Source organism: Scyliorhinus torazame, chromosome 14 (assembly GCF_047496885.1).
Source record: "Scyliorhinus torazame isolate Kashiwa2021f chromosome 14, sScyTor2.1, whole genome shotgun sequence".
Taxonomy (NCBI): Eukaryota; Metazoa; Chordata; class Chondrichthyes; order Carcharhiniformes; family Scyliorhinidae; genus Scyliorhinus; species Scyliorhinus torazame.
The window spans coordinates 64,848,639-64,873,115 of NC_092720.1; the positions used below are offsets into that span (position 1 = coordinate 64,848,639).

A 24,477-nucleotide genomic window follows, 5' to 3' on the forward strand; every position below is an offset into this window, starting at 1 on the left:
TGAAATATAGAACCAAAAACATTTTTAAAACTTTAATTCCTTGGTGCAAGATTGTTTTTAACATCCACACGTTAGCTTTTGTGGGAGGTAGGTTTCTCTGCTGCCCATGGACCACAGGAAAAATTTCATATCAGAAGTCATAGTACTCCAAGGATTCTTATAGTGAGCGACTTCTATCCTTTATCTACATTGTTTGATATATTTGGCAAATGTAGTGATCTAACCAGTTTGTAATTACATTGTTGGACCTTTCACCATGTCACTTTTTAAAACAACATACAAGTTACATAATCTAAATTTTTCGACTGACACATCAAATTTTGAACTACTTTCGGACATGTTTGAGAAATGTTTTCATCTTTCAAAATACTTAAATGGCATGAATGATTTTGATGGTTCAATGTGGTTTTAGATTATTTATGAAAAATGAAGAGAGCTTTAAATTGTTTACCATAGGGGAACAAAACAGGTCAGATTGATGACTAATCTTGTGTGTCTAATAAGACCTTTCTAAATGTCCAGTTTACAGAACATATTCAAGTTTAGCAATGGAGACATGTTACCATGGGGGCCATTCTTTGGTGCTATGGCCAGTTGTCACTCACTGGTGCTCTTAGATAACACTCTTCAAGGCGACCCACTGGATTTAAAAATGTTTGAGACCACTCGCTGGGTAAGAGATAGATGGCACGTTTTAAAGAAACTGCATACTTTCGTTTTCACAATTCAAGACTCAGATTTATTTCTTTTCTCCAATGCTTAGCATTCTGTTTGTCCAAAAGCATTTTTTCAATTCTGTTTATTCCTATCTCTGCATCTCCTTTCTTCCTACAACCTTGTCTCTTGGACTCTGCATTCCTTCGACCTCTTGTGCATATCTCTCTACCTTTTGACCCACCATTGCTAACTGGGCTTTCAGCACCTAGCTGCTCTCTTTGGAATTCCCTTCCTAAACTCCTTCTCCTCCTTTAAAATTGCCCTTGAAATTAATTTGTTTGACCAAGCTTTTAGTTTCCCCTCCTAAAATGTTTTCTTCCTTCCTACTTCCTCAGCATGTATTTCTGATTTATGTCTGTGAAATGCTTTGGGATATTTATCTATGCTGAATTGTTCTGCATATATGAAACTATTGTTTTTGTCATTATTTCAGCATTGTGTTGTGTGACTTGTAAAGTTCCAGGGAGCTTTCAATGTCTTAGAACAGTCCAGTGATTTAAACATTACTTTGACATCTTGGAAGTAACTTAACCAAATTTGTTAGACAGAAAATTGGTGGGATTGAATTAGTTGCGGCTTTTACATCCCATCTGCATTTAAGTTCCATTGAAGGAAATAAAGTTGGGCAGGGTGTGAAACAGGGGACTGATGGAACCTCATCAGTGGATTAGGTCAAAATTCCTCCCAATCCACCTCACTTTGTTAACATTTTGATTTTTAGCCCAAATTCATCATGACGGTTAAGTTTGGCTGTGTTAATTACAAATTAATTGTTTTTACTTTTATGTAGATAGTAACTGTAGTGATATGCATCGATGTAACTGCATGTAGGCTAGCTAGAGGGAGCACAAGAGGCATCACACACACACACTCAACCAATAGATCAGTTAGATAGGACACGACCAATGGACATTCACGATACACACAGAGGTGACACCACTACAGGAGGGCATTACACCAACCCATATATAAAGGACACCACACACATGATCTGCCTTTTTCCAGTGGAGACAATCAGTGAGTAGAGACATAGGGTTGATTCAATATTACACCCACCACGTGGATTGCAGCAACTGGTTAGTTAGTCTGGGTAGCTATAGTAGGATTAGTAGTAGTGTCGAACCTGAGTAATAGAAGTGTAAATAGTTTAATGAACGTGTTGCAGTTATCTCCACGTCTGAACCTTCCTTTGTTAAGTGCACCACAAGGAAGCCGCTTATGTTACACCTAGAACAGAACAAATCATGGTACCAGGACTGAACTGTTTCAATCCATATAGCCATACCTCAGCATACAGTGACAACCAGCAACGATACCCAGGCAAGATGTTCGAGATCCGGGTTCCGCAGCAGCTCCACTGCCATGGCGATCTCTGCGAAAACTGGCCGGTATTCCGGCAAATGTTTGAAATCTTCCTGGTAGCAGCCGAACTAGAAGACGTGGCCGATGCTGAAAGGACAGAGCTTCTCCTTACCATCGCCGGTGCCAGAGCAGAAGAAATCTTTTAAAAATTCAAGTTCTCCAAGGGGCAAAACAGGAGCGACTTCCAGGCTGCCCTGGACAAATTCGACAAATACTGTGAGGAAAACACACTCCAACCAGCAAGAAAAGGTAAGAGAAGCGGCAGTACTCACCACGAGGCCGGGATCTCGGAGCAGAGGACAGTTTTGATCGGCAGCCATCTTTCTAAAGGGACTGCACTTGCGCAGTTGCGCAAGAAGCGCACAGAACGGGAAGGTCCGTTTGCGCATGCGCGAGAAGCCGCGCATGCACAAATGAGAACAAGGCCCAAAGTAAAGGAACAGCGATCTGCGCATGTGCAATCGCTTCCTACGCTCTACGTCACACGAATCATGATGTCAGAGGCCACGGACCACACCCATTTAAAGGGGCAACGTCCCAAATCAAAGAAAAAATCTTTTAAAGCAGTAAAACAACCTTCTTTCACTTGGAATGACAGCACAATGCCTCAAATTGGACCAGGAAATGAAATTGACATCTGAAGAACCCGCCAACAAGCAGTTACCTACGCCCAAACCAATGATTCCGACCTTGAATACTTCGATACCGACCTTTACATTTTCTCTGGACCTTGCGAGCCCAATGCCAGCTCCGACACAAACAGTGATGACATGGTCCCAGAAGACAATGACACAGACAAACCTTTCACCTTGGGAGGCTACCCCAGTACCAAATCCGAACCGCAACTAGACGTGTTGCACATTGACGACCCCGATGACGAGTTCTTCGGATTTGAGGCTCTTCAGCCCAGCAGATATGACAACCCGACTCATGAGTGCAGGATTATGCTGCGGCCTGAAACCAAGAGACAGAGAGCGGTACAAGCCCACAGAGAGTGGCCTGCTGCCACACAGAGCGTGGTCCATGCACTACTCAGGGTTCCCGACTCTACGAAAGGAGACATGCAAGACTCCACACCGCAGTCCTTGCATGAACAAGAAGTGACTACAGTGTCACAAACCTCCACAGCGAGCTCGTGGACAGACTCCACAATTGCAGAAATGCAAGACTCCACACCGCAGTCCTTGCACGAGAAAGAAGTGACTCCAGTGTCACAAGCCTCCACAGCGAGCTTTTGGACAGACTCCACGATAGAAGAAATGCAAGACTCCAGAGCGCAGTCCTTGCACACACAAGATGTGACTCCAGTGTCACAAGCCTCCGCAGCGAGCTTGTGGACAGCCTCCACGATAGAAGCAATGCAAGACTCCGACACGCAGTCCTTGCAGGAACAAGACCATGATGGTCTAGCAACCTCCTCTGACCAACTAGCGGCAGACGATGCAAGTCTGCCTTGCTCAAGTAAACAGCAAGAAGACTATGACAGTCTACCACGCTCCAGTGCACAGCAGGACGACCATGACGGTCTATCATGCTACAGTGAAGAACAAAGCGATGATGACAGTCCAAGCCCAAAAGCAGGACAACACAACGACAATGATAGTCCACCCACATTGTTTGCGCCATCAGATGAAGACTCTGACAATTTACCCAACCCAAGTGAACAACAAGCAGCTACTGAGGATCTACCCATGGTATGTGAGGCGAGTGACGACAGCATCCCACTTCCCATGCAAGATGTGCAAAGTGACAGACCTCAGCTAGTGTGTACAGAGGCACTCGACGATCCCTGTGAGACCACTGGTGACTCCGGTGACACCACGATACTTCCACCCTCATTCGCTTGAACCTCTCCACAAGTCAATGCATTCCTGCATGTTCCGACGCCAGACGTGCAGCTTCAAGAAATCTCAGCTGACTCCAATGAACCTACTAAGACTCCGGACGGGGAGCATCAACAAACCAACACTGACTCAGTTAAAACAGACCAGACTCCAGATGGGGAGCAACCAAACGCCGACTCTGATTCACGTAAGCCGGACTTTACTCCAGACAGGGAGTGCCACAACCTCAGTGATGGGACGCTCAGGGTGTCAGCAGATGCCACAACGACAGGAGATGGATCACTTAACAATTACACTGGGTCAGTAATAACAAGCAGTGGCTACAGTCCAAGAGGAATACACCAATATTTACCACAGCTATATCCACACATTTATTTCCACACCAGCAGTGCAGCCAATGACAGCTCATGATGGACAAACCCAGTATTCAGGCACGCAGCAGCCAGCAGTCTATGCAGCATATTCTCAAACAGGCCAGCACAACAGATTGCTCACTCATGGAATCAAGACCGAAGTAGGACTACCGCAAGCACAATCTGCACTACAGACTGGATGCCTTAGTTACAGCCCAGGATTTGCTGCACCCCAGCCTGGTCAGACGGCATAGTCCTATCAGATGCAATGTTCTAGTTTCACACCATCACCCAGGTATTTATGCGAGCAACAATTCTGTTTCCAATTCGCCAAGCTTCAACGGTTCTCAGCAGGATCACCCTTCCAGCACAGCATGTGGCCAGAACCAGTATGTACAGTCTTATCCAACTTCAACATATGGCACATCCATGACCTTGAATGATACTATTAATGGCACCTCTTCAACGTCAACACCTTATCAGCTACAAGATGCCATCCGACAGGGATCACAAACATCGAAAAAGAAAGGGACTCCAAATCAGACAGTGAAGTGATTTGACCACTTCTTGATTCCTGTGGCACAGGGATGTTGATGGCGTTCATAACCAAGAGAGACATATGACCATGATGATTGATGGTTTTTGGACTCACACAAATGATTTGGACTTATTGTTTAATTACTGTTCCTATGACTTGTATATACCTTACCTTATCTACCTGTTCTTTGTTCAATTTTCTCAAAGTGTACAGAAAATATGTAACATATAAAAAAAGGGGGATGTGGTAATGTGCATCAATGTAAATGCATGTAGGCTAGCTAGACACTAGAGGGAGCACAAGAGGCAAAACACACATACTCAACCAATAGATCAGTTAGCTAGGACACGACCAATGGACATTCACGATACACACAGAGGTGACACCACCACAGGGGGGCATTACACCAACCCATATATAAAGGACACCACACACATGATCTGCCTTTTTCCAGTGGAGACAGTCAGTGAGTAGAGACACAGGGTTGATTCAATATTACACCCACCACGTGGTTGCAGCAATTGGTTAGTCTGTCTGGGTAGCTATAGTAGGATTAGCAGTAGTGTCGAACCTGAGTAATAGAAGTGTAAATAGTTTAATAAACGTGTTGAAGTTATCTCCACATCTGAACCTTCCTTTGTCAAGTGCACCACAAGGAAGCCGCTTATCTTACACCTAGAACATAACAAATCAGTAACCATGAACTGCAGAATTACCCTGTAGCGCACAAAGACTCCCGAGAGACGAATAGAGGTGAAGTCGATGAGGCTTTATTAAGCGTGACTTGTTCCCCGCAGTTCAGTAACAGACTGGCCTGCGGGGGAGAACTCCTGGTTCTTATACTCCGCCTTCAGGGCGGAGCTAGAGGTCAACAGCCAACCAGGACCCGGGATCTGTCAGCCAATGACATCACGGCTTCACAGTCCCACATGACCCCTAATGCATACTACCACATTCATCCCTTGTTAAAAATGAACCCGGCGGGGTGGTGCTTCACATGGTGGTAGAGGTTTACAAGGCTGGTCCTGGGAGGAAAAACTTTTGCATGTCATCACAGTATGTACAGGGTATTTTTTTGTTTTGAACTATTTACAGTATTCGTAAGAGGGAAAAAGGTAAAAAAATTCTCGTTACAGTCCACAACATTCTAGTGTTACACCGATGCCACAAGTCGGTCGGGCGGTCTGGTCATCCTTGTCAATCGCCTCAGCCCTGGTGGTGGTGGTGCTTGTTCCAGTGTTGTCGCCTCCGGGAGCTTTACGGTTTCTGCTTCAGCTTCACTTCTGGTCGGACCTGGGAGGAGGACCGATCCTCCTGGGAAGGGGGCGCCAGTGGCAGGGAGGGGGTGATAGGTGTCGGGGGGGTGTGCGTGTTGCCGGCGGGCGCCAGATCTCGCAGGGAGACTGTGTCCTGTCGGCCGTCGGGGTACTCCACGTAGGCGTACTGCGGGTTCGCGTGGAGGAGGTGAACCCTCTCGACCAACGGGTCCGACTTGTGCGCCCGCACATGTTTCCGGAGCAAGGTGGGTCCTGGGGCCGCCAGCCAGGTCGGCAGCGACGTTCCAGAGGAGGACTTCCTGGGGAAGACAAGGAAGCGCTCATGAGGCGTTTGGTTAGTAGTGGTACACAGTAGCGACCAGATGGAGTGGAGGGCGTCCGGGAGGACCTCCTGCCACCGTGAAACTGGGAGGTCCCTGGACCGTAGGGCCAGTAGGACGGTCTTCCAGACCGTGCCGTTCTCCCTCTCTACTTGCCCGTTCCCCCGGGGTTGTAGCTGGTCGTCCTGCTCGAGGCTATACCCTTGCTGAGCAAGAACTGGCGCAGCTCGTCACTCATGAAGGAGGACCCCCTGTCGCTATGGACGTATGCGGGGCAACCGAACAGTGTGAATATGGTGTTAAGGGCTTTAATGACTGTGGCCGCTGTCATGTCAGAGCAGGGGATGGCGAAGGGGAAACGGGAGTACTCGTCCACCACGTTCAGGAAGTATGCGTTGCGGTCGGTGGAGGGGAGGGGCCCTTTGAAATCCAGACTGAGGCGTAAAAGGGACGGGAAGCCTTGATCAGGTGCGCTCTATCTGGCCTGAAAAAATGCGGTTTGCACTCTGCGCAGATGTGGCAGTTCCTGGTGACTGTACGGACCTCCTCCACAGAGTAGGGGAGGTTGCGGGACTTTATAAAATGGTAGAACCGAGTGACCCCCGGGTGGCAGAGGTCCTCGTGGAGGGCTTGGAGACGGTCTATTTGTGTGTTGGCACATGTGCGGATAGGGCATCGGACGGCTCGTTCAGCTTTCCGGGACGGTACAAGATCTCGTAGTTGAAGGTGGAGAGCTCGATCCTCCACCTTAAGATCTTGTCATTTTTAATTTTGCCCCGCTGTGCATTATCGAACATGAAAGCTACCGACCGTTGGTCAGTGAGGAGAGTGAATCTCCTGCCGGCCAGGTAATGCCTCCAATGTCGCACAGCTTCCACTATGGCTTGGGCTTCCTTTTCCACTGATGAGTGGCAGATTTCTGAGGCGTGGAGGGTTCGGGAGAAGAAGGCCACGGGTCTGCCCGCTTGGTTAAAGGTGGCCGCTAGAGCTACATCGGAGGCGTCGCTCTCGACCTGGAAGGGGAGGGACTCGTCGATGGCACGCAGCGTGGCCTTTGCGATATCCGCTTTGATGCGGCTGAAGGCCTGGCAAGCCTCTGTCGACAGAGGGAAGGTCGTGGTCTGTATTAGGGGGCGGGCCTTGTCTGCGTACTGGGGGACCCAATGGGCGTAATATGAAAAGAACCCCAAGCAGCGTTTAGGGCTTTTGAGCAGTGAGGGAGGGGAAATTCCATGAGGGGGCGCATACGTTCGGGGTCGGGTCCTATGATCCCATGGCGCACTACATATCCCAAAATGGCTAGCCGGTTTGTGCTAAAAACGCACTTGTCCTCGTTGTATGTGAGGTTCAAGGCTTTAGCGGTCTGGAGGAATTTTTGGAGGTTGGCGTCGTGGTCCTGCTGATCGTGGCCGCAGATGGTTACGTTGTCGAGATACGGGAACGTGGCCTGCAACCCGTGTTGATCAACCATTCGGTCCATCTCTCGTTGGAAGACCGAGACCCCGTTTGTGACGCCAAATGGGACCCTTAGGAAGTGGTATAATCGCCCGTCTGCCTCGAAGGCTGTGTACTTGCGGTCACTTGGGCGGATGGGGAGCTGATGGTAGGCGGACTTGAGGTCCACGGTGGAGAAGACCTTATATTGGGCAATCCGATTGACCATGTCGGATATGCGGGGGAGAGGGTACGCATCTAGCTGTGTGTACCTGTTGATGGTCTGGCTATAGTCTATGACCATCCTTTGCTTCTCCCCTGTCTTTACTACTACCACCTGTGCTCTCCAGGGACTATTGCTGGCCTGGATTATGCCTTCCTTCAGTAGCCGCTGGACTTCGGACCGAATGAATGTCCGGTCCTGGGCGCTGTACCGTCTGCTCCTAGTGGCGACGGGTTTGCAATCCGGGGTGAGGTTTGCAACAAGGATGGGGGCTCAACCTTGAGGGTTGCGAGGCCGCAGATAGTGAGTGGGGGTATTGGGCCGCCGAATTTGAAAGTTAGGCTCTGCAGGTTGCACTGGAAGTCTAATCCCAGTAATGTGGGCGCGCAGAGTTGGGGAAGGACGTAGAGCCTGTAGTTTTTAAACTCCCTCCCTTGCACCGTTAGGGTCACTATGCAGTAGCCTTTGATCTGTACGGAGTGGGATCCTGCAGCTAGGGAAATCTTTTGCGCACTGGGACGGATGATCAAAAAACAGCGTCTTACCGTGTTGGGGTGGATGAAGCTTTCTGTGCTCCCGGAGTCGACCAGGCATGGTGTCTCGTGCCCGTTGATCAGCACCGTTGTTGTTGTCGTCTGGAGCGTCCGGGGCCGTGCTTGGTCCAGCGTCATTGAGGCCAGACGTGGTCGTAGTGCTTCAGCGTCTTCCTCGAACCCCGTTGAGGCGTCGATGCTGGGGTCCATTGTTGCCGTCCAAGATGGCGGCGGGGGTGAACAAAATGGCCACCCCCATGCATCACACATGGCTGGGGGGTCACAAGATGGCGGCGGGGTGGACAAAATGGCCACCCCCATGCGTCGCACAGGGCTGGGGGTTCCCAAGATGGCGGCGCCCCTCCTCCCCTCGTGGTGGCCGGGACCCAAAATGGCGGCGCCTGCGGGCCGCACATGGGGCGCTGGGGGGGTTGGGGAGCGTTTGAAACACGCAGGACTCCTTGTTCTCCGGGGACAGCGGTGGCCGGGACCCAAAATTGCGGCGCCTGCGGGTCGTACATAGGGCGCTGGGGGGGTTGGGGAGCATTAGGAACGCGCAGGACTGCTTCTTCTCCTGGGACAGCGGCGACCTCCCGGGACCGGCACACAGCCGCGAAATGGCCCTTTTTCCCGCAGCTCTTGCAAATCGCTGCGCGGGCCGGGCAGCGCTGCCGGGGGTGTTTCGCCTGGCCGCAGAAATAGCAGCGGGCCCCCCCGGGATGACTTGGAGTCTGAACCGCGCAAGCCTGTGGGGTGGGGGGGGGGGTTGTCACGACGGGGGTCCATTTCGCGCGGCTACATCCAGGGAGGCTGCAAGGGCCCGTGCCTCTGAGAGTCCCAGCGACTCTTTTTCCAAAAGTCTTTGGCGGATTTAGGGAGAGTTCATACCTGCCACAAAAGCATCACGCATCAACATGTCCGTGTGTTCAATCGCGTTTACCGGCGGGCAGCTGCAGGCCCGTCCCAAAATTAGCAGCGTGGCGTAAAATTCGTCCAGCGATTCTCCGGGACTTTGCCGTCTCATTGCGAGTTGGTAGCGTGCGTAGATCTGGTTCACTGGGCGAACATAGATGCTCCTTAGTGCTGCGAACGCTGTCTGGAAATCCTCTGCGTCTTCGATGAGAGGGAAAATTTCCGGGCTTACCCTCGAGTGCAGGCTGGTCTTCTGTGACCCGGCCGGGGGCCGTTCGGGGGTATGCTTTGAAACAAGTCTGCCAGTGTTTAAAAACTGCTGCTGAGTTCACTGCGTGGGGGCTGATCCTCAGGCATTCCGGGATGATCCTGAGCTCCATAGTCCTTTAAGCACGCTTAATAAATTGTAGCGCACAAAGACTCCCGAGGGACGAATAGAGGTGAAGTCGATGAGGCTTTATTAAGCGTGACTTGTTCCCCGCAGTTCAGTAACAGACTGCCCTGCGGGGGAGAACTCCTGGTTCTTATACTCCGCCTTCAGGGCGGAGCTAGAGGTCAACAGCCAACCAGGACCCGGGATCTGTCAGCCAATGACATCACGGCTTCACAGTCGCACATGACCCCTAATGCATACTACCACATACCCCTACCCCGATAAATAGACGCAGCCTAGAATTGTGGCTGATGGGTTAGGAGGTGCATGCTTTAATGTGAAACTTTGTAAATAAATGCTTGTAAAAGTGTGCAAAGATTGACTTCAGTTCTATTTTTTACCAATTGACTTTCTGGAGTAAAACAAGCTGTTGGGAAAGAATTTGTGTTGGAGAGGAAACTGATATAATCTTATTCTGTGTGTGAAATAAAACGTCCTTAAAATATTCCCTGATGAAATCCTTGAATATACTATTAACAAAACAATATGAGTAAGAAATTGCGTTCAGCAAAAATAGACATAATGTGGAATTTTTAGCTGAAGTTGTGTTGTTCTGTTGGAGTTGCCGTCTTCAGTTGTGGCCATATTTGCCTGTTCCAGTGGGTTAAGTGAATATTTCAGATCCCAGAACAGTGTTTGAAGAGAATTCTCCCATTCTCCTGACCAACATTTTCCCTCTCATCTAAGGCAGAAAAACTGGTCATTCATCTCATTTACAGTTTGTGAAACTTCATGGTGTGAAATTGGCTATTGCACCTGCCTACAGATATGCAGTGGCTGCAATTCCAAAGTAATTATTAGTTTTGTGAAGTACTTTGGGATGTCCTCAGCATGCAAAGGCTTCTCCGCAAATACAAGCTCTTGCCTTCTTTTCATGTCACATGCTTTGAATCGGTCAGTCTACCAGCTGTTTTAAGATTGAACATCTAGTTACAAGAATGTAAGAGGTCACTGACCAAATATTTTCAGACTGTCTTTTTCCCAACATGCTGCTGGATACAAATATGTTAAGATATATGTGAATTTAAAGCAAACTAAAAGTTTAATTAGCCATGTATTTTTGAATTCATGACAGGAATTGAAAGAAAACACAATGTTAAAACAGCAAAATGAGGAAGCACATTCATTTATTGTCAAACCAGGACCTGGAGCTAATAAGGTACATGATTTTCTTCAACCGATACTTCATGCTTTCCTTCAAACCAGGAACTCAGTTCATCAGAAAATCTCCTGCTTTGCACTCTTAAAGCAATTATTTTCAACTCATCAATTTGTATGCAAATGTTGACAGAAGTTTGCCATTGTTACATGTACCGAGTGAGAAGTATTGTTCTGCTTACAGTCCTGGCAGATCATTCCATACATAAATACCTGGAACATACTCTAATAATTAATAATTATAGAACATACTATAATAACAGTTATAAAAAATGTAGGAAGAGGATCTGTAGGGGAGAGCTCGCAGAGAGTAGCCACGCTCCGGCGCCATAAAATAAATGTTTTAAATCCAGCTGCAGCCTGTTGTTTCTTTTGTGCCCAATGTCAGTCAGGAAGAGGAAGAGCTGGTACGATTCCCTTGTAGTTGTCCCCCTTGGCTCGGTACTGGTGTTTGGAGAAATGCTCAGCATAAAATCCCTGACCTGGGTGCAGGTCAGAGAGGGTGGCTCTTCGGGGAGAGGGGTGATAGTTTGATTATTGTTTGTACACCGGAATAAACCTGTTGTTCATTTCTACCCTACCGTGCTTTCCTGTTGTCCCTCCCATTCAGGTTCTACACAAGCTATTCGGCTACATGGAGAGAGTGTGTAATGGAATTAGCTTTGCATTTCTTTAACACTGACACAACAGACCGAATGGCCTCGTGTGCTGTAAAATACTGTGGGCGCAATTTACCCGAATGAGAACAGTCATAGAGCGTACGATCAGACGGGCGTTTTCTGGCATTCGGAGGGCCGAGAAACACCATGCTATCAAACGGCCATTCGGGTAGATTGGGGGCCTCAGTGTCGAACGTGCGGTTCTGTTTTCTGCACTGAGGATTTTTAAATGGTGTTCCGATCTCTCCAGCCCCCAAAATGACCCCAAACCCCCCCCAAGCACCAACTCACCGTGCAGGGCACCCACAGGCCCAATCTTCGTTCTGCAAAAGAACTGGCATCCTGGCAGTGCCAGGGTGACAGGCCGGTAGTGTCAGGGTGTCCAGGAGGCACCAGAAGTGACAGTGTACCACCCTGCCCAGATGGGAAACACCTGGGGTCCTCCGATCCCCTGGGAGTTCCCCACGGGTGCCGTTCCATTGGGTCAACATTTATGGAGATCAGCACTAAACGGTGCTCGTCCGAGGTCTCCAAGGTGAATTAGTTAGATCCGACACCTTGATTAGATCTTGGGAATGCATATTAGAGTGATTAATTAGTAGCTGTCTCATTCTAATATGCAGATTTGCCAGAAAGTGATCCCGCCCACAATGGGCGGGATTCACTTGTGACATCCCGTGAGATCATATTAGGTCTCGCAAGGTGTGGCAAGCCTGGTAGATACCGGAAGAGGGATTTCCCGGCATCTACCGGCCACGCCACGCTGCATATTGGGCGTAACGCGGCTGGTATGGTCACACCCTGTGATTCTAATACCAGCAAAGTATTAGTACACAAAATATATTTAAGAGTAATTCATTTGTCATATTCCTTAACAGGACCACGTTACTGTATATTACAGGTATCAAAGGAAGGAATTATAGTCCTGAAGCAATATCCATTCTCACCAGCGCTACAGAGAATGTCAGTTGTAACGCAAGTGATTGGAAAAGAAAAACTGACTGTCTACCTTAAGGGAGCACCAGAGACGGTTATTCATCTTTGTAAACCTGAAACAGGTTTGATTGGCTAACCATGAAAATGAAAGTATTTGATGAATCATTTATTGATATTATGATTAGTTCCTGAATGTGTGAAATTAATGATACGTATTGCTGTCAGCACACATGTTGGGAGAAAGTCAACACTAAATTTGATAAGTGCTTAATGATATTTCTCAAAAATAATTCTAACTGCCTCAAACACAATGAATTCCAGTGAAGTGCAGTAACAATAGTCATCAGCAGAAATGCAACAGCTATTTGCACTCAGTATGATCCAACAAATAAAGAGATATGATTTATACAAAGTGGCAAAGATTAATGGAGACTAGAGGATTGGGAAATCTTTAGGGGGCAACAGAAAGCTACTAAAAAAGTTATAAAGAAGAGTAAGATAGATTATGAGAGTAAACTTGCTCAGAATATAAATCAGATAGTAAATGTTTCTACAGATATATAAAACAAAAAGGAGTGGCTAAGGTAAATATTGGTCCCTTAGCGAATTAGAAGGATTTAATAATGGGAGATGAGGAAATGGCTGAGGAACTGAACAGGTTTTTTGGGTCAGTCTTCACAGTGGAAGACACAAATAACATGCCAGTGACTGATGGAAATAAGGCTATGACAGGTGAGGACCTTGAGACGATTGTTATCACTAAGGAGGCAGTGATGGGCAAGCTAATGGGGCTAAAGGTAGACAAGTCTCCTGCCCTGATGGAATGCATCCGAGGGTACTAAAAGAGATGGCTAGGGAAATTGCAAATGCATTTGTGATAATTTACCAAAATTCACTAGACTCTAGGGTGATCCCGGCGGATTGGAAATTAGCAAACATGACACGACTGTTTAAAAAAGGAGGTAGGCAGAAAGCGGGTAATTATAGGCCAGTTAGCTTAACTTCAGTAGTAGGGAAGATGCTGGAATCTATCATCAAGGAAGACATAGCGAGGCATCGGATGGAAATTGTCCCATTGGACAGATGCAGCATGGATTCATAAAGGGCCTAATTTAGTGGAATTGTTTGAGGACATTGTCAGTGCGGTAGATAACGGGGAGCCAATGGATGTGGTATATCTGGATTTCCAGGAAGCTTTTGACAAGGTGCCACACAAAAGGTTGCTGCATAAGATAATGATGCATGGTGTTACGGGTAAAGTAGTAGCATGATAGAGGATTGGTTAATTAATAGAAAGCAAAGAGTGGGGATTAATGGGTGTTTCTCTGGTTGGCAATCAGTAGCTAGTGGTGTCCCTCAGGGATCAGTGTTGGGCCCACAACTGTTCACAATTTACATAGATGATTTGGAGTTGGGGACCAAGTTCATTGTGTCCAAGTTTGCAGTTGACACTAAGATGAGTGGTAAAGCAAAAAGTGCAGAGGATACTGGAAGTCTGCCGAGTGATTTGGGTAGTTTAAGTGAATAGGCTAGGATCTGGCAGATGGAATACAATGTTGACAAATGTGAGGTTATCCATTTTGGTAGGATTAACAACAAAAGGGATTATTATCTAAATGATAAAATATTAAAACATGCTGCTGTGCAAAGTGACCTGGGTGTCCAAGTGCATGAGTCACAAAAAGTTGGTTTACAGGTGCAACAGGTGATTAAGAAGGAGTTTTGTCCTTCATTGCTAGAGGGATGGAGATTAAGGCTAGGGAGGTAAGGCTGCAACTGTATAAGGTGTTAGTGAGGCCACACCTGGAGTATTGTGTTCAGTTTTGGTCTCCTTACCTGAGAAAGGACGTACTGGCACTGGAGGGTGTGCAGAGGAGATTCACTATGTTAATCCCAGTTGAGGGGGGTGGATTACGAGAAGAGGTTGAGAAAACTGGGACTGTACTCGTTGGAATTTAGAAGGATGCGGGGAGATCTTATAGAAACATATAAAATTCTGAAGGGAATAAATAGGATAGATGCGGGGAGGTTGTTTCCACTGACGGGTGAAAGCAGAACTAGGGGGCATAGCCTCAAAATAAGGGGAAGTAGATTTAGGACTGAGCTCAGGAGGAACTTCTTCACCCAAAGGATTGTAAACCTATGGAATTCCCTGCCCAGTGAAGCAGTTGCGGCTTCTTCATTGAATGTTTTCAAGATAAAGATAGATAGTTTTTTGAAGAATAAAGGAATGGTGTTCAGGCGGGAAATTGGAGCTGAGTCCACAAAAGATCAGCTATGATCACATTGAATGGCGGAGCAGGCTCGAAGGGTCAGATAGCCTCCTCCTGCTCCTAGTTCTTATGTTCTTATTATGATGAGGTCATCTATTTTTGATGGTGTTGGGTTGAGGGAGGGATGTTACCCAGGACAGGAATAGAATGAATGAGTTCACAGAATGACTTGATGATGTGATGGAGAGAATTGATGAGACCAGTATGGTTGATGTTGTGCACTTGAAAAAGTGTCATATAATAGATCTGTTAGCAAAATGAAAGCCTGTGGGATTAAAGGGACACTGGCAATGTGGATCTATAATTAGTTAAGGAACAGAAAGAAAAGGGTACTGGTAAACAATTGTTTTCTAAAGGTTGGTACTGGGACCACAAGTCTTTTTAATATACATTAACAGCCTGGACTTGAGCGAACAGATAATTATTTCAAAGTTTTATGATAAAAACCTTCAAAATGTACTAAATAATGAGAAAGATTGTAGCAGATTTCAAGAGAACATTGACAGTTGGTGAAATGACAGATGTAGTTTTAAGCTCAGAAGTGTGCAGTAATGCAATTTGATAGGTAGAGTAAGGAGAAGCAATGCAAACTGAGGAGTACAATTTTGAAGGGATGCATAAAGAAAGAGACCTGAAGGTGTCTGTCGCAGCCCTTGATCAACCCTTGCAAAGCTGGAATAGGCAAAACGGACTAAATGGCTTCCTTCTGTACTGCATCATTGTATCAGCCTATCCCTATTCTTCTTTAAATTATGTCATATGAACTGCAATGTTCTTTGAGAATCTTGTTGCTTAGCGGATTGGACCTCAGTTTAACTGATTTTCTGTACATTTAGAAAGTTGGCCTGTGCAGGGCCAGTGTATACATGCCAATCACCGTAAGCTAAACATGTGTTCAGTTACACGAGAAAAGAACAGGCATGTAACCTGCAGCTGAAATGCCTTTGTGTTATTAATACTGTCGCAGTATTTGTGGGTGTGTTGTGGCTTATTGTGGTTGTTGTTTGGTGAGCCTGTGCATTCACTTGGGGAGGGCGGAACGGTTCATTCACTTATAATAAACCAAGTCTGCAAGAGTTATGGAGAATGTAGTTACAAAACTCTGGGAAACTCTAAAAAGGAGGCAAATGAAGGCTCTCCACGGAAGGCCCTGACCATGGCAGGTTTTCCGACCCTCACCTCATCCAGGAGCACTGGAGAGTTTTGAAGGTATTTTAGACTACTTACCAGAGCAGTTCTTCAACTTATTTGTGCTCTGTTGTGTCCTCTACAATATTGCATCATGAGTGCAAACATTGTTACCAGAAATCCTGAAGTCTCCTCTGGGGGAGAGGCGGAGGAGGAGTAGGCAGGGAGGATACAGCTAGAATCCTTCAGTCTTGATGGGCTGTCCAAGACTTACTGTTCATATTCCGCATCCCTCAGGAAATATCCTTTCACTGCCATAGATTCCCCATTCCTCACATTAGCAGCATATGGGACATCGCATCACTGCGACTCCTTGGCCAGGATCCTGCAATAAAGGCAATCACCAATAACCTTCCATTGCACCTTTATCCCAAAACACATCTTCGTATAAAAACAAGAATGAATTTCTCACATTTATGCATTACCCTAGTGCCTGCCTAGCTGATGCCATTGCCTGTCCTCACGTTCCTAAATAAAGGGGATCTCAGGGAAACTGATAAAATACGAACAGGACTAGACAGGGTGGATGCAGGAAGGATGCTCCTGATGGGAGTACCCCTGCTCCTTTTTCTATGTTTCCATGCTACCCCCTATTGGCTAATAGAAGGCTGCTGACTATCAATGGGGGATTCTGCAGTTGATCTTGGAGAACAATCTTGAGCTGTTCTGGCTTAGAAGGCCCAGCTTTGGACTGCACTCAGGATAGATGGCAGCAATCTGGGCTGGCTGACTGGCAGGCAACAGCAAAGCAAACACCAATGGAGTGGAAGCAGCGGGAGGATGAATGCTGTCATCCTGAGAGAGGGCAGTAGGTTTGTGTTTAATGGAGCTACTGTCATTCCCATGGGCTGCACTGCAGCAATCCTAGCCATCTGTTTGAGGGCAGAAAGCTGGACTGCTGTGAGAGCTTGCATACTCCTTTAAGCAATAAGATCTGCAGAACTGATGGCAACCGTCTGAATGCCCATTGCAGCACCAAGATGCTGACTGGTTTCTGTGTGTGCTGCAGTGGAAGCTGAGAGAGTAGTCACCAGTCACTGTGGCACAGCTGTCATCAAGTTGGCCACCATTTACCACTGGGAAAGGATGTTCTCTGACACATTGAGGCTAGACTCCTCCATGCCCTTTGACATTGACAGAAGGCTGCCTGGCAGGCAAGTCGATACACCAAGCATTTTGGTGTTTGAGGTCATCAGCATTCTCCTCTATGGTGCTCCATCAAAGTCCTCATCTGAGTTTCCAGCAGCAGAACCTGTGCATGGTTTTACTCCCAGAGAGCTGACATGTTCGCTACCCTTTCCCTTCACCTGGCTGCAACCAAGTCAAGCCCAGTGACTCACTCAATTCCCATAATTGTGACACTAATAAAGATTACTATTAGTATAACTTATTATTATAAAGCACATGCAACACCAATAGCTGAGCTTGTTGCTGTGGGTCTCAGAAGGAGTGATAGTGCTTCTTCATCAGTGTTGTGGAACGTATTTCTCTTTCTCCTAAACTGACGTGGATGGACAGTCAGCAGTTCCAGTGCCAAATCCTTGAACTTGGGATTCTGCCCTGGCGTTCCATTAGCTTTGTTTCCAATTGCAGCCTATTGTACTACTGGCAGTCAGCAGTAGCTTCCTTCCAATCAGTACAACTCGCCTTTAAGAGGGTGAAACTGCCTTTAAGAGTTGGGGACTGGCTGGAACACGTACTAATCGTGAACACGGTTGAGCATGAAACCATCCAGCAGCATAGATCACACTTGGCCGCACAATAAAATCAGGGACTAGGCATGGGAGTCGAAATCCACGTCCAAAATCAGGTGCATCTGGATTTTTATCTCTTTATTCTCGTCCTTATCAGTGAAGTGAATGTGTTGTAATAATGATAAGTTAACTTCTAGCACAAATTCACATATTTTGCAGTTCCACGAAGTTTCTCAACTGAATTGCAGCGCTACACAAAGCAGGGTTTTCGAGTTATTGGATTTGCATTTAAGTCTCTTTGGAATGGCAGAGACATCACAGTGGCCAATTTGAACAGGTGGGTCAGGTCAGCACACTCCAATCACTGTGGACGGGGTACTCCTCCTTCAGTGTATTGATCATGCCAGTTTATCATTGGAACAGAATACAATCTCAAAGACGCCTGTAAATTTTTTTTTTTAACGAACAATTTTATTGAGGTATTTTAGGCATATAAAAAAAGTGACATTGTACACTACAAAAAAAAGAAATCAAGACACAAATTAAATATAGTGCAAACCATGGCTCTGTTCACACAAGGATCTGCCTCAATATCCCCCTACTCTACTCTACTGTACCCTAGCCCCCCCCCGCTGACGCTTACTCCTCTGCGAAGAAGTCAATAAATGGCTGCCACCTTCGGGCGAACCCTAATAGCGAACCTCTCAAGGCGAACTAGACTTTCTCTAGGCCAAGAAAGCTTGCCATGTCCGATAGCCATACCTCAGCCCTCGGGGGCTTTGAGTACCTCCATGCCAACAGTATTCGTCGCTGGGCTACCAGGGAAGCAAAGGCCAGAACGTTGGCCTCTCTCTCTTCATGGACTCCCGGGTCCTCCGAAACTCCAAAGATTGCCACCTCAGGACTCATTACCACCCCAATTTTCAATACCCCGGACATGACATCTACGAATCCCTGCCAATACCCCCTGAGTTTAGGGCACGACCAGAACATGTGTACATGGTTAGCCGGCCCTCCGGCGCATCTAGCACACTTGACCTCCAGCCCGAAGAATCTGCTCATCCGGGCCACCATCATGTGGGCTCGGTGCACAACCTTAAACTGGATCAGGCTGAGCCTGGCGCATTTTGCGGTCATGTTTACTCTGCTCAGGGCTTCTGCCCAGATACTGTCCTCCATCTCCACCCCCCCCCCCCCCCCCCCCCGAGCTCCTCTTCCCACTTAAGCTTCAGGGCCTCGGTCTGCGTATTCCTCAGCTCCCATTAGTTCATTGTAGATGTCTGAGACTCTACCCTCTCCCACCTCTCCCCTCGAAACTGCCCTGTCTTGCCTCCTCTTCGGCGGGAGACGTGGGAAGGATGGCACCAGTCTGCGTACAAAATCCCACACCTATAAGTATCTAAAGTCATTCCCTCTCGCCAGCCCAAACTTCTCCTCCAGCGCCCTCATGCTCCAGGAACAGATCCCCATCCTCACAATCCCCGTCCTCCTCCAGTCGATAACCCCCGTCCATGTTCCCCAGGGCAAATCGGTGGTTGCCACAGATTGGGGTCCACACCGAAGCTCCCATCTCCTCTACATGCCTCCTCCACTGACCTCAGATCCGAAGAGCCGCCACCACTATCGGAGTATCGTGCCGGCGGAAGTAGCAGAGGCGCCGTGACCAGGGCTGCTAAGCGAGCGCCCCTGCACGAAGCAGCCTCCATCCGCTCCCAAACCGACCCCGCACCCACCATCCATTTCCTTATCATCGCTATGTTGGTCGCCCAGTAATAGTTGCTGAAGTTCGGCAACGCCAGCCCCCCTTCTCCTCTGTTCCTTTCAAGCATCACCCTCTTCACCCGCGGGGACTTCCCTGCCCATATAAATCGCAGAATAATTTTATATAGCCTCTTAAAGAAGGACCGCGGGATAAAGATGGGGAGACACTGAAAAACAAACAAGAACCGCGGGAGAATCTGCAATTAACAGTCTGCACCCTCCCCGCCAATGAGAGTGGGAGCGCATCCCACCTCCGGACCTCCTCCGTCACTCGTTCCACCAGTCGGGACAGGTTGAGCTTATGCAACTTGCCCCAGTCCCATGCCACCTGAATCCCCAAATATCAGAAACTCTCCCCCACTAGCCTGAATGGCCTACTCTCCTGCCCCCTTGCCTGAATTACAAACAACTCGCTCTTAGCCATGTTCAGTTTGTATCCGGAGAACCGGCCAAATTCCCTCAGGGTTGCCATAATACCCGTTCATCCCCACCATTGGGTCCGATACATATAATAGCAGATCGTCTGCGTATAACGAGACTCTATGTTCCACTCCCCCCGGACCAGCCCTTTCCAACCCCTAGAAGCTCTCAGTGCAATTGCCAGCAGCTCTATGGCCAGCGCAAACAGCAATGGGGAGAGAAGACAGCCCTGTCTTGTCCCACGGTGTAGTCTAAAGGAGTCCGATGTCGTCCTGTTCATCCTTACACTCGCCTCCAGGGCCTGATAGAATAGCCTAACCCAGTCGATAAACCCCACCCCGAATCCGAACCATCCTAGTACCTCCCACAGATAATCCCACTCTACCCGGTTAAAAGCCTTTTCAGCATCCATGGCTACCACTATCTCTACCTCCCTACTCTCTGGGGGCATCATAATCACGTTGAGCAGCCTTCTTAGGTTGGTCACCAGCTGTCTCCCCTTTCCAAACCCGGTTTGGTCCTCCACAATTACATCCGGTACACAGTCCTCAATTCTGGTCGCCAAGATCTTGGCCAGTAACTTGCCATCTACGTTGATCAAAGAGATAGGCCTGTATGACCCACAAGCCTCCGGGTCCTTATCTCATTTCAGAATAAGCGAGATGGTGGCCTGGGACATCGTCGGGGGTAAACTCCCTCTGTCTCTTGCCTTGTTAAAGACCCTGACCAGCACCGGCCCCACTATCCCGGCAAATTTTTCGTAAAACTCCACCGGATACCCATCCGGCCCCGGGGCTTTACCCGACTGCATGACCTTCAGGCCCCCCAATACCTTTTCGATCCTCACCAGGGCCCCCAGGCTGTCCACCAACCCCCTCCCCACTCTAGGGAAGGTCAGTCTGTCCAGGAATCGCGTCATCCCCCCCGATCCCCCGGGGGGTTCCGAAGTGTACAGCTGCCTATAAAAGTCCCTAAAGACCTTGTTCAGCCCTGCCGGGCACCCACTAGATTACCCTCCCCATTTACTACCCTCCCTATTTCCCTAGCCGCTTCCCTCATCCTTAGTTGTTGTGCAAGCATTCTACTGGCCTTCTCCCCATGCTCATAAATCGTGCCTTTTACCTTTCTAAGCTGCACTACAGCTTTGCCTGTAGTCAGCATCCCAAATTCAACCTGCAGCCCCTGTCGTTTCCTGAGTAACTCTGGCCTCGGGGATTCCGCGTAACTTCTGTCCGTCCGTAGAATTTCCTTAATCAGTCGGTCTGTCTCTACCCTGTCTGTCCTGTCCCTGTATGCCCGGATTGAAATCAGCTCCCCTCTCACCACTGCCTTCAGTGCCTCCCAGAGCACCGCTGCCGAGACTTCTTCAGTATCGTTCACCTGCAGGTTATTCTGCATGCATTTCCTCAGCTTCTCACACTCCGCCTCGTCCGCGAGTAGTCCAACTTCCAGCCTCTATGGTGGGCGCTGAAAGCTGTCCTTACAAAACTGCAGGTCTTCCCAGTGCGAAGCATGGTCCGATATGGCAATTGCCGAATATACTGCCCCCACCATTCCGGCCAGCAGGTCCCTACTCACAAAAATAATCGTCAATTCGGGAATACACCTTGTGGACGTGGGAGTAGTACGAAAAATCCCTCGCCGTCGGCCGGCTAAATCTCCACGGATCTGCTCCCCCCCCCCGTTTGCTCCATGAACCCTCTCAGTTCCTTTGCCATCGCTGGCATCCTGCCCGTTCTTGAACATGACCGGCCCAGGCTCGGGTCCAGGACTGTATTAAAGTCCCTGCCCATGATCAGCTTACGCAAGTCTAAGTCGGGGATCTTCCCTAGCATCCTCCTAATAAAATCCACATCGTCCCAATTAGGGGCATACACACTGACCAGGACTACTCTCACCCCTTCGAGCTTACCCCTCACCATCCCGAACCTGCTACCCCCATCCACGACTGTGTCCTCCACCTCAAATTGTACCCTTTTATTAATCTGGATCGCAACCCCCCTCGTCTTAGAATCAAGCCCCAAATGAAAGACCTGACTGACCCAGCCCTTCCTTAACCTAACCCGGTCTGCCACTTTCAGGTGCGTCTCCTGCAGCATGACTATGTCCACCTTCAGAACCCGCAGATGCGTAAACACACGCGCCCTCTTCACTGACCCGTTTAACCCTCTAACATTCCAGGTGATCAGCCTGGTTGGGGGGCACTTCGCCCCCTCCCCTTTGCCGATCAGCCATCCCCTTTCCTTGGCCAGCCCCCCAGCCATGTGTCGCGCTTCATCTGGCCCGCCTCCTGACCAGCTCCACCCGTGACCTCCTCACTGTTGCCATGCCCGTCAGCAGAATGACTCTCCCCCCTCCCCCCCTAGCAACACCATCCTATCACCTAACCCCTGCTCTAATCTAACTATATGCATACCCCCCACCTTGGCTTCCATTGACTAGCCCCATTCAGCTAGCCTGGGGCTCCCAGCCTCAGCGCCAGCACGTCTCCCACCCATTGTTCCCAGTCACCCCTGCCCAGACCCACCCCTACCACTTCCCCAGATCAGCCCTACTTAAGTAAACTCTCTATACAAGTCAAAAACAACCCCCACAATAGCACAATTCATGTTAAACAAGAAAAAAAAGAGAGATAAGAAATAACAGGCACTCTCAGTCCTTCCCATACAGACACAGAAAAAGATTGCACAAAGTTCCCCTGAAGCATCCATCTTCACCCAACCCTTTTTACTGTTTTCTTTATTATTTTCCCCCCAGCCAAACTCCAACTAATCAAAGAGCCCAAAATGGAAACATTCAGGTAAACCATGCAAAAAGCATGCAAACAAAACACATCTCTACCACCTTCCAACCCCCTAAAAAGGTCGAAAAAAGAAACGACAAAAACGGACCCAAACATACAGGCAATTTTCAAAACGGGAGCGACACCACATATACTTAAAAGTTCTAACATGAGTCCAAACGCCGTCAACTCAGGGCCAGCCATTGCTTCTTAATGAAGTCCATCGCCTCTTCGGGTTCCTCGAAATAGTAGTGCTGACCCTCATACGTAACCCACAGTCGCGCCGAAAAAAGCAGCCCGAATTTCACCTTGTTTTTATACAGTATATCCTTCACCTGCCTGTAGCTACCCCTCCTCCTGGCCACCTCAGCGCTCAAATCTTGGTAAACACGCAGGGTGGTATTATCCCAAGTACCGCTTTGTGTGCTCTTTGCTCATTGCAGCACCCGTTCCTTGTCCAGGTACCTGTGAAAGCGTACCACCATCTCTCGTGGGGGACCCTTGTCGCGGCTGCCTCACCTGCACTCTGTGTGCCCTGTCCACCACTGGTGGGCACGGGAACACCTCATTCCCCAGCAACTTCTAAAACATACCCTCCACATACGCGGCAGCGTCCAACCCCTCTGACCCCTCCGGGAGGCCCACGATTCTCACGTTCTGCCGGCGAGATCTGTTGTCCAGGTCCTCCAGCCTTTCCAGAAGCACTTTTTGCTGGTCCTTCAACCTCCGATTCTCCACATCCGTCATCATTTGAAAGTCAGCCTGCTCCTCCACTGACTTCTCCAACTGCTCGAGCTTCTCAGCCTGTTCATCCAGCCTTTTTTCCATCCGGTCAGTCGACTTCTGTAGCGGCTCCAAGTTGTCATGCTTCAGAGCCAAGAAGCCCTCCTGCATAGTCTGCAGCAGCTGCTCCATTGTGGGCTGGGCTGTCGGCGCCTTGCTCTGAAAACCAGCCATGCTGGTCTCTCTCACAGCCTCCACTGTGCCCTTACTCGACCACTTCTTCTGCTGTTTACGGTCCCTCCGGCTTTTTAGGTCCATACAATTCTGTATGGGTCCTGTGCCTGAGTGCTATTGCTTTCCAGTTCCGTGCTCAAAAGCGCAAAAAAGTCGGGGGAATAGGTCCAAAAGTCCGACCAAAACGGGAGCCACCAAATGTGCGACCGACTCCCTCATAGCCGCCTCCGGACGTCCGACACCTGTAAATTTATTAATTCAAACTTTCACAAAACAATTCAATAAATGTTAACAGTTGCTCACCCACAATCTGTTCCAATGTTGTTGAAGCATTCACACTGTTGGAGGACTATACAACTGACACATAACAAGTAAAACGTTGAGACTGGTAAATAGATTTTAAAAAGTTGATGCTAAATGTCAGGAGACACGATCAGTTTTCGAACATGTTTTTATTATTCACTAAGCTTCTCAGATTTTTTATCTTCTTTATAAAAGGTGTAATTTTTCAAACATGTGCTAAACACAAAATATTTACACATTTAAATGTAAATATCAAGTGTTATTGCAAATACATTAGCTCCCATTTTACATAAGGAATGAATTTCATATTTTTTTTAAAATGACTAACAGAGCGGTGAGGCTGTGTAGTTTAGCAAAGTACAGATCTGGGACTGGATTCTCCATTTAGGAGATTGTGGGC

General features: G+C 48.2%; 1 protein-coding gene across 1 annotated transcript in view; it reads left to right on the forward strand.

The window, feature by feature from the left end:
- Positions 1-24,477, forward strand: part of LOC140389788 (probable cation-transporting ATPase 13A4) — a 220,058-nt gene that overhangs the window by 107,465 nt on the left and 88,116 nt on the right. The window contains exons 14-17 of the mRNA XM_072474309.1: positions 523-673; positions 11,022-11,105; positions 12,665-12,821; positions 18,074-18,191. Coding sequence (XP_072330410.1) covers positions 523-673; positions 11,022-11,105; positions 12,665-12,821; positions 18,074-18,191 — 510 coding nt within the window. The remainder of the gene's footprint in view (positions 1-522; positions 674-11,021; positions 11,106-12,664; positions 12,822-18,073; positions 18,192-24,477) is intronic.